General features: G+C 49.3%; 1 protein-coding gene across 8 annotated transcripts; it reads right to left on the reverse strand.

The window, feature by feature from the left end:
• Positions 1 to 406: 406 nt before the first annotated feature.
• LOC128825874 (uncharacterized protein C2orf72 homolog) lies at positions 407 to 16,431 on the reverse strand. 8 transcript variants are annotated; one of them, XR_008442747.1, is made up of 4 exons: positions 15,819 to 16,431; positions 2,376 to 2,515; positions 657 to 918; positions 407 to 463 (listed from the first exon to the last, which is right to left on the reverse strand). XR_008442747.1 is itself a non-coding variant. In XM_054008717.1 (3 exons), exons 1-2 carry the CDS (start codon positions 16,411 to 16,413, stop codon positions 2,423 to 2,425), a joined length of 648 nt encoding a protein of 215 aa, XP_053864692.1. In that variant the 5' UTR covers positions 16,414 to 16,431; the 3' UTR covers positions 407 to 463; positions 2,376 to 2,422. The 8 variants fall into 8 exon arrangements, 7 of the variants coding, with proteins under 7 accessions (XP_053864692.1, XP_053864694.1, XP_053864693.1 ...); XM_054008717.1 differs by lacking the exon at positions 657 to 918 and having other exon boundaries at positions 15,859 to 16,431; XM_054008719.1 differs by having other exon boundaries at positions 407 to 863; positions 15,859 to 16,431.
• Positions 16,432 to 17,508: the final 1,077 nt, after the last annotated feature.

A 17,508-nucleotide genomic window follows, 5' to 3' on the forward strand; every position in this document is an offset into this window, starting at 1 on the left:
GAATTGGCTCCCAACAAAAAACATTAATAAAGTTTGCTTAATTACAATCTATTTTCTCCAAATAGAGCCAAGGCATGAGTTTTCCAGGAAATTTAACTCTATGAAAATTTGAAGGATAACAAACAAATCTTTTTGTGAGCTAGAGGGACCCAACGAAAATGTTAGACATGCCAACTTTCACATGGGGTATTTTTTTAAATGATCTGTAACTCAAACTGTTTGATTCATTTTCTTCAAACTTTGCAGAAATTTTTTCCTTTGCCTTCAGAGCAAATCTGGTAACTTTCACACCAAATCAATTTTCTAAGCCAAAATTCTTGGTGGATTAACATAGGACTTTATAACAGAAGCTTGTTGCAACAACTGTAATTTTGGAGCTCTGTATTAACACAAACACAAAACAGTAACGGGTGCTGATGTTTTTTATTTTGGATGACAGGTGAGATCCAGGTGGACAGATGATCTGGAAAAAAAATGAAAACACATACGTCAGGTTAGGAGATAGTAGCAGTGTGTTCTAGGTAACATGCATAGAATGCTACAACATATGGTTGTTCATGGCCTGAGTAACACCTCTGTAGATTACACTATTAATGAAAAACAAACCACAGATTTACAGGCAAGTTAGCTGCCTCGTGACTAATGTTAATACTTACGTTTTGCTTAGAGAGAAAACACACTTTGGTAAGTTTTATTTGGTTATAATTGGTTTCCTCTCCATTGTATGGATAACTCAGTAGCGTGAGTATAAAAGTTGTTGCTCTCTTGGCTTTGGGAAGCTGGGGTGAATGTTTGCATCTTCCCGCTTCCCAAAACTTTGTAGAGAATCCTGGAGAATTTCAGCCCAGCTCCAGGAATAGCTTCTGTAGTAGATGCAACAGAGGGAGCACAAAAGATGGCGGCTAATGTAAGCCGTAACTGTGGGGGATATAGTGCGAGAGGGGCGATGATGCAGATTTAAGACACTCCCACCCTCAGAACATAGATAACCCTTGGGATAAGTGAAGGAGGGACCAAACAGTCTCCGTGAATCCCATGATACCTGCCCCAGCCTATCAGCACGAGCAAGAGTAGCTTAGGTGCTACTCTATTTTAGACCAGTTGGCTACGTGCAATGCAAGCTCTTTGGGACAGGGGCTGTCATTTACTAGGTTTACACAGCACCCAGCACGTCAAGGTCCTGACCTGGTTGGCCTCTAGGCACTATAGCAATATAGGGTCCCGATATACCTTGAGCCTGCTGTGAATCAGTGTAGCATGGACATGCTCCACCCTGGGCACCACCCCTACACCAGGGCAGGGTGGGGAGTATTTGGTGTCTGAGTTGACTATGCTATGCTGGGGGAATCCTCAGAGCCAGATTCAGCTCCTCTGTGCCACCTGGGTGGTGCAAATGTACTTGAACCAGGGCAGAAAAATCAGGCCCAAGGTACTTAGCACAGGAAGAAGGGACATCCTCTATCTGACTGGAACAAAGTTTTACTTAGAACGCCTCCTGAAGGGCTTGGAGATCCACAGATAAAAGGCACGGGCCAGAGACCATATAAAATATTATCGCCATGAGCGGGCCCTGAACTGGGGCAGAGACCCTGTGACGTTAGCATATTGCCGTGTCAGAGCCCTGCCTTATGAGCGATGCCATAGGCGCCGACTCTGTGGGTGCTCCAGTTCTGGAGCACCCACGGAAAAAAAATAGTGGGTGCTGAGCATGCACTGGCAGCCCCGCCTCCCCCTCCCCCTCCGTGCCTCCCACCCAGCTGGCAGCACCATTGATCAGCTCCTCCCCCTCTCTTCTAGTGCCTCCCACCCACTGCGATCAGCTGTTCCATGGCATGCAGGAAGCTCTGGGGCAGAGGGAGCAGGAAAAGGCGGGGCGGAGGAGGCAGTGGCGGGAAGAGCCAAGGCGGAGGTGGGGGCTTGTGGGAAGGGGTGGAGAAGCACCCCCTGGGAACCAAAAAGTTGGCGCCTATGAGTGATGCTACAAATGTAATTAGTTATGGATGCCAAAGTCTAATGAACTGCTAAGCACATTTTACACCTCTACCTCGATATAACGCTGTCCTCGGGAGCCAAAAAATCTTACCGCGTTATAGGTGAAACCGCGTTCTATCGAACTTGCTTTGATCCGCCAGAGTGCGCAGCCCCATCCCCCCGGAGCGCTGCTTTACCGCGTTATATCCAAATTCGTGTTATATCGGGTCACGTTATATTTGGTAGAGGTGTACTTAGAATACAGCGTGAGTCACTTAACCAGCTTCCATCTAGCATACAGACTATGTCAGACAAATAGGTTTGCTAATGGGACATTGCTGTGGACAGATTCTTTTGCTGATGGCTAAATGTAACTTGGCAGAGTAGAGTCAAAGGACACCCACCTGTAGGCAGGGAGCAGGCCCGATGGGACCGTCTCAGGTGCGAATGTTCATGTACTGGCTTCCGATAATACCAGCGCACGCCACACAGAGCGCCCCCAGGACTTTGAAGAGGGTGGCTCGTGAAACCCAAACAGCGTCTTCTGGCAAAGAAAATGTTATGAAAAACTGTAAAAAGGTTATATATTTAGGAGCCTAAGTTACAGTTTTAGGTGCCACGGCAATCCACAAAACCCCCACTCGGTTGCCGCCTAACCCCATAGGTGTCTAAAATCACTCAGGCTATGTCTACACTACCCGCCTGAATCGGCGGGTAGAAATCGATCTCTCGGGGATCGAATTATCGCGTCTTGTCGGTACGCGACAATCAATCCCCGAATTGACATTAGTACTCCACCAGCGCAGGTAGGAGTAAGCGCCGTCGACGGGGGAGCCGCAGAGGTCGATTTGGCTCGGATACGTCGAATTCAGCTACGCTATTCACGTAGCTGAATTTGCGTATCTTAAATCGACCCCACACCCCCCCGTAGTGAGGACGTAGCCTCAGTGCCTACATTTCCTCTGTACTAGTTCCCTAGGAACCTAAATTCCTGGCTCCGGGCATGAACACTTCTGCCTCCCTCTGGGTGACCAGGTACCTATCTCCCACCTGATTCCCCACAGCAACCTCCAACCTGGCAGAAGACAGGCGTATGAGCACCTAACTCACCTGTGGGGCCCAATCCGGCAGGCGTGCTCAGAGACCACTTACTGGATCATGTCCCACTCGAAAGCTGGCCAGAGGAAGAGGCTTCAACAAGAGAGATTCAGGGAGCCCCACATCAGAATATCCCAAAGCCCAGTAGTTAGTGCATCCCCTGAGAGGTGGGAGACACTTGTTCAAATCTTTTCTCCACATCAAGCACGGGGGGAACTGAACCCAGGTCTCCCATGTCCCAGGTGTGTGCTCTTACCACTGGGCTAAAGGTGAGAAGGGCAGTATCCCCCCTGCTTCCTCCTTCTCTGGCCATTGTGTGTGGAGTCAGGCAGGGGAGTAATTAATTCTCACATGAAACAACTTGTGTCCTTGAGTCGCCTGACTCCAGAGAGGGGTTCCCAGTGGTGGATCACAAGCAGAGATAGGTAGTTCCCTACAGCCTGGACTCTAGGTGCTCCCTGAGAGGGCTTAGAACACACCCTCTCCTCAGGATCTCCCACTAGCTAGCTCGTGCCGGTCCCTGCAGAGTGTGCCAGCTTTTGGGGAGCCCAGTCATAGGTGTCTAACCCTCCCCACTCATTGCATAGGGAGGCTAGGTGCCTAATTCAGACTCTGTGGATCTCTGTATTCCTGTGATTTTCTAGGTGCTTAAGTCCTTTGTGGAGCCAGGCCCTAGAGCAGAGGTTCTCATAGTGGGGGTTGGGACCCCTGAGGGGGTCGCGAGGTTATTACATGGTGGGGTCGTGAGCTGTCAGCCTCCACCCCAAACCCTGCTTTGCATCCAGCATTTATAATGGTGTTAAATATATAAAAAAAAGTGTTTTTAAATTTATACCGGGGGGGTGGGGTCGCGCTCAGAGGCATGCTATGTGAAAGGGGTCACCAGTACAAACGTTTGAGAACTACTGAACTAGAGCGTTATAGTTTAAAACCAACTCCCCAAACTCCACAAGTAAAGAATAAAACACCCAGTGTAGAGCCAGGACTCCTGATATGAAGCTCCACCAAAAATTCAGGCAGCCAAATTCAGCACCAGTTTCACTTTCCAGGTTTTCTTAGGAGATAGCCCCAAGAAGACCACGTTACAGCAGCCTAGTGCAGAGGACACAAAGGTGCAGATGCAAGTAGCAAGTTCCCTTCATCCAAAAGAAATGGTCACCTCATCTTGCCAGGCGTAGCTGGAAGAAACACTCTTAGCACAGCTACTCCCCGGGAATCCATTAGCAGCCAAAGCTCTAACACGGCCTCTAAGTTATGACCCCACTTCACAAATGACAGACACACTCCCTCAATCAGCAGGGCTGACATAAGCCCCTCCACTTCCTCCGATTGCTTCCCCAACCCTTCAACAGAGCTTCAGGGGACCACAGTACTCCTCTGGCCCAATGGAGCTCTCTACAATAAGGGTAAAGCTCGCCTGAGCGGGAGACGGAGCTTTCTCAGGGGCTGGTCCAAGGCGGTGGAATTAACTTCTCCAGGAACTAAGGACTGTCCCAGCCCTCCCCACCTTCCGCTCACAGTACAAGGAGAATGGTTTTGGCTTTGCCTTCTCTAATGTCAACGTCTAGCCACACGGGTATATATTTAGTAAGACAAAAACTCCAAACTAAAGCCCACTACCGCACACCCTTCTCCCTCTCAGGGGATGAGAGAAGGGGCATGTGATAGATGCATGTCATGTGGTTTAATGTGCAACGGGAAGGTGCTCAGATACTACTGTGATAAGTGACTAGCCCTCATCCCAAACCCCAACCTCCTGCACACACTGGGCCTTTTGTTCTTCCGCTCCACTGGGATTCGAAGTTACATCCAATTTATCAACTGGGCAGCGCATCTTGCTATGAACACTTACGGAGTCAAACACAAGACAGCAGAAATGCTTCCCACTCTACGAGGCTTGGCATTGTTAGTTATTTGTACTGCGATAACACCTAGGGGCTAGAATTAAAGACCCAGGTCCCAGACCCAGAACAGAACGACAGGCCTGCCCCAAGGAGTGAACCCTTTATAAACCCATGTGAACGCAAAGATGACACTGTAGAACGCCAGGCAGTTCGCTCGTGTCAGTCAGCCACAAAACGTTAAAGCCAGCAACGTTTCCGTGGCTCAGGGCTCGTGGGGCAGCTCCTCCTCCTTGCTGCAGTCCGGCAGGTTATGAAGAGAGCAGCCTTCATTGGTACTATCAGCTCCGCCCCTGCCTGCCTCTGCAGCAGGAGGTGGCTGTCTGTACTGCAGTGAACGTTGTCCTATGAGCATTAGGCTCCTAGCACCTAAATCATTGTTGAAAATTGGACTTGGGCTCGTAAGTCCCGGATACATTTGAAAATGTTACCTCAGATTAACGACAGGAGCTGTTCTCAAAAACTTTTCAGTTCCAGCCCCTGACCTTCCCTCCTCCATCTGCTAATCTCCCTGAAAGCACAAGCCACACAGAGAGAGATTCCTCACTCGTTTCCTTCCTCAGGCCCATCAGTCTGACAGAAACATCCCTGTCTCCCACATTTTCCACTTCTGAACCAGCCTCTCCCAATTCTAAGCAGGGCACTCAGAGGAACCAAGAGTTTCCTTTTTCAGCAAAAGTGGGCAGCCATGACACAGGGCAAATGGGTTACTCAACTGTCTCATGGACTCTTGCTCCTCCTCCTTCTCCCAAACTAATATTTTCTTCCCTTTCTCCCAATGTTGAGAAGCAGCTTTCTCAGCTGCAGTAAAGGCCATAGGCCATGTGCCAGGGCAGCGGCTGCATACAGGAACATATTCAAGAGAATTCTCCGGGCCCATGTAGCCAGCGGGGTGCATTCGGCACTAGACCTAAAACGCCAACGTCTTTAGCTAATTCAGTGTATTGGACATGTGCTGATGCAGAGCTCGGAATTTGGTAGCATGTCTAGCAGCGAGCAGTCTGGGTGACCTTTCATCCTGGACAAATTTAAAAGAGGCCTGTTTACATATCCCTGCCATCCTACAGCTCCATCCTTTTTTACCCGATCTGGTTATGGCTCTCCAGCCTTCGGAAGGCGATGGTGATGGTGGCAGTGGCTGTTTCCCTGCAGCGGTTCCTATTAGAAACTTGAAGCTCTCCCAACCATCCAGAAGTGGAGCTGTCCCCTCCTCCAGGCATCCAAATGCATAAGGCAGAAAGAACATGCTGAAGAGTTATCCCCGGATGGCTTAATATCACTAAGGAATCACTGGGGATTCCTATGCACAAGCTACAGCTCAAGCAATGTGATTGTCTGTGGACAGCCTCTCTGAAGCCATCAAGCCAAAGGTCCCCTCAAATTCAAGGTCAACACATCCTGGTAAGATCAGACAATCCAGCTGTAGTGCTGGTCCTCAACTGGCGCAAACCTCAAAGAAGCCACAAAATTTTCTGAGTGGGTAGAATGCACTTTGTGGGCTGAAGGAACCTTTTTCATCCCACAATCCAAAGGCAGGCTAGCTAAGCAGGTCGTTGGGGAGGAGTCACTCAGCCCCGTACTTTGCCAGCGTGGGCTCCATCCAGCACGCTGACCTCCTCACAAATTCAAAGTCAGTGTGTAAAATCTGCAACTGTTACCCTCAACCCACCAGGCCTGGGCGCACGAGTCCAAGGGAACTTTCCCCAATGTGTCTTCAATGCCTCTCCAATACCTCACCACAGACAAGTTCTAAAAAAGGGAGGGCAGAGCGAAGGTGGTCCTGCAGCCTGGAAGCGGCCTCAGAAGGTCCTGCTACAAACCAGCTCCAGTTTGCTCTGGCATGTCCAATCAGGTTGCTTGTGTTTCCAGGCCTTCTGAGCGCAACACGCCATCTCCCATCCAAACCCCGGACAGCTCGGTCAGTCAGCCCACCCCTCAAACTGCTCCTCAGGCAGGGTTCTCACGCGCAGGGCCAGGTAGGCAGGAAGAGCTTCAGAGTCTCAATGCGTGGATGAGACGATGGTGTAGAGAGGAGGGGTTTACATTCATTAGGAACTGGGGAAACTTCTGGAATGGGGGGAGCCTATACAGGAAGGATGGGTGCCACCTAAACCAAAGTGGAACCAGACTGCTGGCACTAAACACTAAAAAGGTTGTAGAGCAGTTTTTAAACTAGGAGATGGGGGAAAGCCGACCGCTGCAGAGGAGCATGTGGATCGGACAGAGACTTCTCGTAGGGGAGAGTCTAATGATAGAGAATCTCCAGGTTATAGTCAGGAGCAGAGGACGGAGGAGGATAAAGTAGGGGCCAGATCAGATGATAAACATTCACAAAGAATCTGATACATCAGAAAAGGGCAGACAAATAAACAGTGACAAGTTTTTAAAGTGCTTGTACACAAATGCTAGAAGTCTAAATAATAAGATGGGTGAACTAGAGTGTCTTGTGATAAAGGAGGATATTGATATAATAGGCATCACAGAAACCTGGTGGACTGAGAGCAATCAATGGGACACAATCATTCCGGGGTACAAAATATATCGGAAGGACAGAACAGGTCGTGCGGGGGGTGGGAGGGGGAGGAGTGGCACTATATGTGAAAGAAAATGTACAATCAAATGAAGTAAAAATCTTAAGCAAATCCACGTGTTCCATACAATCTCTAGGGATAGTAATTTCATGCTCTGATAAGAATATAACATTAGGGATCTATTATCGACCACCTGACCAGGACGGTGATAGTGATGATGAAATGCTAAGGGAAATTAGAGAGGCTATCAAAATTAAGAACTCATTAATAGTTGGGGATTTCAATTATCCCCATATTGACTGGGAACATTTCACTTCAGGACGAAATGCAGAGACAAAATTTCTCAATACTTTAAATGACTGCTTCATGGAGCAACTGGTACGGGAACCCACAAGGGGAGAGGCAACTCTAGATTTAGTCCTGAGTGGAGCGCAGGAGCTGGTCCCAGAGGTAACTATAGCAGGACCGCTTGGAAATAGTGACCATAATACAATAGCATTCAACATCCCTGTGGCGGGAAGAACATCTCAACAGCCCAACACTGTGGCATTTAATTTCAAAGGGGGGAACTATGCAAAAATGAGGGGGTTAGTTAAACAGAAATTAAAAGGTACAGTGACTAAAGTGAAATCCCTGCAAGTTGCATGGGCGCTTTTTAAAGACACCATAGAGGCCCAACTTCAATGTATACCCCAAATTAAGAAACACAGTAAAAGAACTAAAAAAGAGCCACCGTGGCTTAACAACCATGTAAAAGAAGCAGTGAGAGATAAAAAGACTTCCTTTAAAAAGTGGAAGTCAAATCCTACAGAGGCAAATAGAAAGGAGCATAAACGCTGCCAAATTAAGTGTAAAAATATAATAAGAAAAGCCAAAGAGGAGTTGAAGAACGGCTAGCCAAAAACTCCAAAGGTAATAACAAAATGTTTTTTAAGTACATCAGAAGCAGGAAGCCTGCTAAACAACCAGTGGGGCCCCTTGATGATCGAGATACAAAAGGAGCGCTTAAAGATGATAAAGTAATTGCAGAGAAACTAAATGGATTCTTTGCTTCAGTCTTCACGGCTGAGGACGTTAGGGAGATTCCCAAACCTGAGCTGGCTTTTGTAGGTGACAAATCTGAGGAACTGTCACGGATTGAAGTGTCACGAGAGGAGGTTTTGGAATTAATTGATAAACTTAACATTAACAAGTCACAGGGACCAGATGGCGTTCACCCAAGAGTTCTGAAAGAACTCAAATGTGAAGTTGCAGAACTGTTAACTAAGGTTTGTAACCTGTCCTTTAAATTGGCTTCTGTACCCAATGACTGGAAGATAGCTAATGTAACGCCAAGATTTAAAAAGGGCTCTAGAGGTGATCCCGGCAATTACAGACCGGTAAGTCTAACGTCTGTACCGGGCAAATTAGTCGAAACAATAGTTAAGAATAAAATTGTCCGACACATAGAAAAACATAAACTGTTGAGTAATAGTCAACATGGTTTCTGTAAAGGGAAATCGTGTCTTACTAATCTATTAGAATTCTTTGAAGGGGTCAACAAACATGTGGACAAGGGGGATCCAGTGGACATAGTGTACTTAGATTTCCAGAAAGCCTTTGACAAGGTCCCTCACCAAAGGGTCTTATGTAAATTAAGTTGTCATGGGATAAAAGGGAAGGTCCTTTCATGGATTGAGAACTGGTTAAAAGACAGGGAACAAAGGGTAGGAATTAATGGTAAATTCTCAGAATGGAGAGGGGTAACTAGTGGTGTTCCCCAAGGGTCAGTCCTCGGACCGATCCTATTCAACTTATTCATAAATGATCTGGAGAAAGGGGTAAACAGCGAGGTGGCAGAGTTTGCAGATGATACTAAAGTGCTCAAGATAGTTAAGACCAAAGCAGACTGTGAAGAACTTCAAAAAGATCTCACAAAACTAAGTGATTGGGCAACAAAATGGCAAATGAAATTTAATGTGGATAAATGTAAAGTAATGCACATTGGAAAAAACAACCCCAACTATACATACAATATGATGGGGGCTAATTTAGCTACAACAAGTCAGGAAAAAGATCTTGGAGTCATCGTGGATAGTTCTCTGATAGTGATAGTTGTCCATGCAGTGTGCAGAAGCGGTCAAAAAAGCAAACAGGATGTTAGGAATCATTAAAAAGGGGATAGAGAATAAGACTGAGAATATATTATTGCCCTTATATAAATCGATGGTACGCCCTCATCTCGAATACTGCGTACAAATGTGGTCTCCTCATCTCAAAAAAGATATACTGGCACTAGAAAAGGTTCAGAAAAGGGCAACTAAAATGATTAAGCGTTTGGAATGGGTCCCATATGAGGAGAGTTTAAAGAGGCTAGGAGCAGGGTAAGGCTGGCTCCCAGAGTCAAGGATTGGAGTGATCGAGCAGATTACTGGTCCGGATAACACCGGGGGAACGTCACAAGGCCCCAGCCTCCTGTTGCATTATAAATACCAAAGCAGCAGCAAGACGTCTTCTGAAGCAGAAGGTTCTTTGCCAGATGCACTGTTCTGGTCTAATCATGGCAGAATCCAGACTGTTCTCCGAAGGGAGAGTGGGAGTCCCGCCCCTTGAATCATTTCTCTCGGAGGGGGACACAGCTCCCAAAGCGGCCTAGCACCTACGTGGCGTGGCGGAGTCATTATTATTTACATGGAACCTGAAAACGTGCTGGGCGCTGTACAGAGCCTGACCCAAGCAGCCCACAGCGGCGTCCTGGGAACACCTACCCCACACATTAATCAGCTACAGAAGAGCTATAAAGAGCCCATATTTATTATTCACATAGAGCTCTCCCCCATCTTCAGTCTTTTCAAAAATAACAACCACCAACAACAATAAAATGGCCGTGACATGAAGCCCCGAATGCCAGGCTTCCTCATCCTGCCTTCCAATGTCTCTCCACTTGCATTCTATAAGAACGGCCGTACCGGGTCAGACCAAAGGTCCATCCAGCCCAGTATCCTGTCTACCGACAGTGGCCAATGTGCCCCAGAGGGAGTGAACCTAACAGGCAATGATCAAGTGATCTCTCTCCTGCCGTCCATCTCCACCCTCTGACAGACAGAGGCTAGGGACACCATTCCTTACCCGTCCTGGCTAATAACCATTAATGGACTTAATCACCATGAATTTACAGTTCTTCACAGTCTGCTTTGGTCTTAACTACCTTTAGCAGTTTAGTATCATCTGCAAACTTCGCCACCTCACTTTTTACCGCTTTCTCCATATCATTTATGAATAAGTTGAATAGGATTGGTCCTAGGACTGACCCTTCTGGAACACCACTAGTTACCCCTCTCTATTCTGAGAATTTACCATTTATTCCTACCCTTTGTTCCCTGTCTTTTAACCAGTTCTCAATCCATGAAAGGATCTTCCCTTTTATCCCATGACAACTTAATTTACGTAAGAGCCTTTGGTGAGGGACCTTGTCAAAGGCTTTCTGGAAATCTAAGTACACTATGTCCACTGGATCCCCCTTGTCCACATGTTTGTTGAACTCTAATAGATTAGTAGGACACGATTTCCCTTTACAGAAACCATGTTGACTTTTACCCAACAATTTATGTTCTTCTATGTGTCTGACAATTTTATTCTTTATGACTGTTTCAACTAATTTGCCCGGTACTGACGTTAGACTTACCAGTCTGTAATTGCCGGGATCACCTCTAGAGCCCTTTTTAAATATTGGCGTCACATTAGCTATCTTCCAGTCATTGGATACAGAAGCCAATTTAAAGGACAGGTTACAAACCATAGTTAATAGTTCCGCAATTTCACATTTGAGTTCTTTCAGAACTCTTGGGTGAACGCCATCTGGTCCCGGTGACTTGTTAATGTTAAGTTTATCAATTAATTCCAAAACCTCCTCTAGTGACACCTCAATCTGTGACAGTTCCTCAGATTTGTCACCTACAAAAGCTGGCTCAGGTTTGGGAATCTCCTTAACATCCTCAGCCGTGAAGACTGAAGCAAAGAATCCATTTAGTTTCTCCGCAATGACTTTATCGTCTTTAAGCGCTCCTTTTGTATCACGATCATCAAGGGGCCCCACTGGTTGTTTAGCAGGCTTCCTGCTTCTGATGTACTTAAAAAACATTTTGTTATTACCTTTGGAGTTTTTGGCTAGCCGTTCTTCAAACTCCTCTTTGGCATTTCTTATTATATTTTTACACTTAATTTGGCAACGTTTATGCTCCTTTCTATTTGCCTCACTAGGATTTGACTTCCACTTTTTAAAAGATGCCTTTTTATCTCTCACTGCTTCTTTTACATGGTTGTTAAGCCACAGTGGCTCTTTTTTAGTTCTTTTACTGTGTTTCTTAATTTGGGGTATACATTGAAGTTGGGCCTCTATTATGGTGTCTTTAAAAAGCGTCCATGCAGCTCGCAGGGATTTCACTTTAGTCACTGTACCTTTTAACTTCTGTTTAACTAACCCCCTCATTTTTGCATAGTTTTTTGAAATTTTTGAAATTAAATGCCACAGTGTTGGGCTATTGAGATGTTCTTCCCACCACAGGGATGTTAAATGTTATTATATTATGGTCACTATTTCCAAGCGGCCCTGTTATAGTTACCTCTTGGACCAGCTCCTGCGCTCCACTCAGGACTAAATCGAGAGTTGCCTCTCCCCTTGTGGGTTGCTGCACCAGCTGCTCCAAGAAGCAGTCATTTAAAGTACACCTCTACTCTGATACAACGCTGTCCTCAGGAGCCAAAAAATCTTACCGCGTTATAGGTGAAACCGCGTTATATTGAACTTGCTTTGATCTGCCGGAGTGCACAGCCCTGCCCCCACGAACACTGCTTTACCGTGTTATATGCGAATTCATGTTATATCGGGTCGTGTTACATCGGGGTAGAGGTGTATCGAGAAATTTTGTCTCTGCATTTCATCCTGAGATGACATGTTCCCAGTCAATATGAGGATAATTGAAATCCCCCAATATTACTGAGTTCTTTATTTGGGTAGCCTCTCTAATTTCCCTTAGCATTTCATCATCACTATCACTGTCCTGGTCAGGTGGTTGATAATAGACCCCTAATGTTATATTCTTATCAGAGCATGAAATTACTATCCATAGAGATTCTACAGAACATGTGGATTCACTTAAGATTTTTACTTCATTTGATTCTACATTTTCTTTCACAAATTTGTGCCACTCCCACTCCCTGTTCTGTCCTTCCGATAGATTTTGTACCCTGGAATGATTGTGTCCCATTGATCGTCCTCAGTCCACCAGGTTTCTGTGATGCCTATTATATCAATATCCTCCTTTATCACGAGGCACTCTAGTTCACCCATCTTATTATTTTGACTTCTAGACTTTGTACTTCACTCCTCCATCCACTGCCCCCATGTGCTCCCTGGCTTCCCTCTTCCCCCTCTCCCTCCAATCCGTCCGTACCATCCTGCTTCACATCTGCAGATGTGCGCTGCTGCAGGGCCTCAGAAGCTTGGCAGGCGGCTTTCATGATGGCCAGTTTCCCCCGTGGCCGGCCTGGAATGAAGACTTCCACCTCCACCTGCACCTCCTCCAGCTCCAGCGCCTGGCCCTGCTTCCTACCCCGCTTGTCCCGTTTACGCGGCTGTCTAGGGAAGGCACTCTGGAGCATGCTCTCCATCAGCTTCCGGGCCTCTGTCTCCTCTTCCTTCTTGGGCTGCACGATGACTCCCACCAGGGCAGCTGGGGCTCTGCGGCTAAACTTCTTCACTTCCTTCAAGATCTTCTGGATCTCGGCCTGCTTGCCCCGCAGGGAGGAAGCTCGGCACAGGAAGAAGATGAGTTGGGATTGACGGTTGCTAGCACCAGTCTGGGCCCCTGGCTGTGTCTGGGTCACAGCCATTGCTGGACTAATCCCTGGTTTGCAAGCATCCGGGAACAATTCCTGGACAAAAGCCGCCATCAGAGCCCGAGTGTCTTTTCCCTCTTGAGACTCTCCAACCAGCAGCACCTCTGGCTTCCCCCCAACCTTCTCTATCAGAACCTGGAAATCCTTTAGGATCTGCTCGCCAGTGGCAGCAGCAGGGGGTTTCTCTGACACCTGCCCCGCACTGTCCATGTCCTGTTAGCATGAACTCTCCTGCCCTCTGCTCGCCTAATACTGAAGGAAACACAAATTACACTTTCTTGCTATGTCACAATACACCACCTTGCCTCACCTCACCCTGGGGCACAGCCCCCCTCCATGGCCTAGAGCTGGGACACAGCCCGTTATATTGTAAGGGGTTACACATATATTCAGTGGATGGTTCAGCTCTCAGCTGTAATACAAATACACCAACAACTGGCAAGCATATGTACCACAAAGCATATATGGTTAAAAAGCCACTGCCAACTAGACAGAAGAAGGCCCTGATTCACAGCTATGCTGTCAACAAAGGAGTCTAAATTCCTCTGGTGCCAACATGCTTTTCCTACCAGTTGTGACACCCCTTTAAGCTGTGTGCAAATTAACTACAGCCAAATCTGGGATGTCTGATTTACCCCAGTCGCAGTAAGAATGAGAGTTGGTCACAATAGTGGTAAACCCCAATATAAAAGGTCTTGTGGGAAAATTAGAAATAAAACTCAATAAAATTAGGGGGCTGCAAAGAGACATTTCAGTTTCACTGTGAATTTCGGGCACAGGACTACATAATAATTTGGAATAATATATATATTTGGAGTCTGGAAAATCAAGGCTTGCCCCTAGTCTAGCAATCAAGCTTTTGACAGTATTCCTATGACCTCGCTCCAACCTTACTAGCTGAGTGAGGTCTATTGTCACAATCTCAGACTCGCCCTCACTATCTTGAAATCAAACCAAACACTGCCTGAAAGACCATGAACAAAGAGTGATGATAAAAGTGACAGTATTCAGTTAGGAGTTGGGGTTTATGGTGGTGCCAGAGGCTTGGGTGTTTAACTGCTTCATTAATGACATGGGGAAAGAGGCAGAGCATAATACATGGGGAGCTGGTGAGGCCAGGACTACGTCCCAATGGTGATATTCCTACACAAAGGACACAGCTTGAGTAAACGGGCTATTGCTCAGCCATATTCTCATGGGTCTGAGGAACAGAATCCCCACACCCCAGTTCACAGCAGCCAGAACACATCTCCTGAGTAGTCACTACATCAGGGTATGGGGCAGGAGTAGAGGCCAAGGACCTGTTTCCCCTCATGGGCCAATAGAAACATGCAGGCCAGGGACCCACTGGCCATATCCTTCTCCTCTTCCCATCACACTCCCTCAGGGTTTGTCATCGCTAGGACGCCTCACTCGGTTCACACACTATAGGTAGCAACTGAACTAGGTAAAATGCTGATCGTGGCAGTGGGCAGCACAGACAAGGCCACGTTGTGTTCAGCGGCTTGTCAGTTGGGGGGGCGTTAACCGAGCTCTTAGTGGAGTGCAGCCACGGCACGATGACAGGACACTGATTCTAGTCCCGCTGATCACAGCATCACCTCAGCTAACTCGGCGCGTCAGACTCAAGCTGAAATCCGATTCGATTTCCCAATGAAAACCGGCCCTTGTTCCAGGAATCGCAGCATCCCAGAGATCCAGCCTGGCCGAGCTCTTGGCTGCTACACGCCGGGGAAAGAACCGAACAGCAGATCCTGCCAGGCAGCCCTGCTGAGAGACGACAGGGTGCTGCAGAGAGTAGTGCTGGGGCAGAAAGTCCAGTGGGATTTTCAGTTCCGTGTCCAGGTTCCACTGGCACAAGCCTCGAGCACGTCCCTCCGCCCGGGATCACACTCACTCTATGCGCTAAGGAAGAGAGGTCTTGGGGGAATCAGTGCTTTTTCTGAAGATTAAATTGGCTGCAGTGATAATACTCTGCCCTGCCCAGCACCTTCCATCTAAGGGCCTCTCTACACTTCAGCGGCTCCAGGGACACAGCTACCACCCTGCAGCTGGGCCACCGCGGCACCCTAGTGTAGATGCTTCCTACGTCCCCTAAGGGTTGTCCCAGGGATGTAGATAATCCATCTCTCTAGGCTGTGGGTAGGTCCATGGGAGAACTCTTCCCTCCACCTAGCCCTGGCTACACTGGGGTTGGGCTGACCTGAGCACGGCTCAGGGCCTCTCACTTTTCGCAGCCCTGAGCAGCGCCCGGCTCTGCTGGTCTAGTCTCTATGTGCAGAGCGGCCCGAGAGCGCGTCCCAACGGGGCCTGAGATCCGGGCTCGGGGCATTACCAGGGAGCCCCCCAGCCCCGGGCCCACCTCTGCGCCCCAGGCCCGGCCTGGCCCCAGGCAGCCCCCAGCGCCCCGGAGCCACAGCCCCGCCAGCTCCCGCCGCACCTGGCTCTTCCCGCACGGCCTCGCAAGCGGCTTTCTTCACCTCCAGGGCCCCCTCGGGCCGGCCGGGGCGGAACACGGCCGTGTGCACCTCGACCCGCGGCGCGGCGCCCGGCCCCGGCGGCTGGAAGACCTCGAGGAGCAGCTCCTCCAGGCGGCGGCGGGCCTCCGCCTCCTCCTCGGGCCGGGGCTGCACGATCACCCCCACCAGGGCGGCGGGCGCGCCGCGGCTCTGCTCCCGCACGCCCCGCAGCACCTCCCGCAGCCGCTCGGCCCGGCCCCGCAGCGACGGGGCGCGGCACAGGAAGAAGATGAGCTGCCCGGCCGGGGGCGCGCTGGGCGGCGCGGGGCTGGGCGGCCGGCGGGCCACGGGCAGCACCTCGTGGGCGAAGGAGCTGAGCGCGGCCTGGGCGCGGTCCGGCTCCCACGTCTCCCCGGCCAGCAGCAGCACCTGCGTCCGCTGCACCACGGCCTGGAACGCCCCGTCCGGGCTCGCCCCGGGCTCGGCGGCGTCCGCCCGCCCCGACTGCTCCTGCGGCTCCATGGCCGCCCGCCGCTGAGCTGGGCCCGCGGGGCCACGACCTGCGCCCCCGCCCATGTCACAATCCCACCCGGAGGGGCGCAGCCGCTTGCCAAGGGCTCAGACTCCTCCCCTGGGGTCCCTCCCTTCCCCGGGTCAGGCAGACAGTCCCATTGGAACAGACAGCCCCCCCCACACCCCCTTTCCCCCCGCGACCAGGCCATAGTCCCCTGGGCCAGTCACCTGCCTTTGGAGCCCGCGGCGTGGCCAGTTAGCCAGTCGGTGCTGCTAGGGAGCCACATAGGACAGGTCCCTCCCCGTCCCATCAGCAAGGGACTATCACTAGAGCAGCCCCCTCTATCTTCCCTTCCCTACCCTAGGTGTGATTTAACACCAATCCACCTGTCCCCTACGCTCCGGACCGGACAGGTTCCCCGGCGAAGGCACATATGGGCAAGGGGCCGTGACCAGATTATTACATGTGTTAAAAAGGAAAACTTTCCACCCTGGAGGTTTTCTGGCGCACGTGGAGCCTAGGCGCTGCACAAAACTAAAGTGGACAAAAACCCAAACAAAAGGGAGATTTTCCTCTCTCCCCCTGGTACTACCACAAAGGCGCTGCAGCTTTCTACCTTAGCTTTGGGCTCAGTCTGATCTCTGGATAATGAGCTCCTGTCACTGAGAATACTTTGTTCCCCAAGCCTGACCTTGGGCAGCATAGCTGTCCTGGGGGTTGTGAAGACTGAGGTGATCTCTGACCTAGTCAAGTCCCAGTTCACTAGGAGCAGGAGTTGAGCTCTGCTCTGAAATGAACAGCGAGTCAGTGGAGTCCCACCAAGTGTTCACCTCAACCTTTATTGCTAATGCTACCAGCAGCCTTGTTGTACAGGTAGGTGAGCTACAATATTATTGGTATTACCATAGAGCCTAAGAGCCCTAGGCAAGGAGCAGGCCCCACTGTGCTAGGGGCTGTGCAAACACACAACAAAAGAGCAGCTAAATCAGGGTTCTCAACCTTGTTCTTACCGAGCCCTCCCCCGGCCCATAAAAACTCCAGGCCCAGCTGTACCACAACACCTGTTTTTCTGCATATAAAAGCCAGGGCCAGTGTTAAGGGATAGCAAGCAGGGCAGTTGCCCGAAGCCTCATGCCACAGAGCCCACCACAAATCTA

The sequence above is a fragment of the Malaclemys terrapin genome, chromosome 18 (genome assembly GCF_027887155.1).
Source record: "Malaclemys terrapin pileata isolate rMalTer1 chromosome 18, rMalTer1.hap1, whole genome shotgun sequence".
NCBI classification, from domain to species: Eukaryota; Metazoa; Chordata; order Testudines; family Emydidae; genus Malaclemys; species Malaclemys terrapin.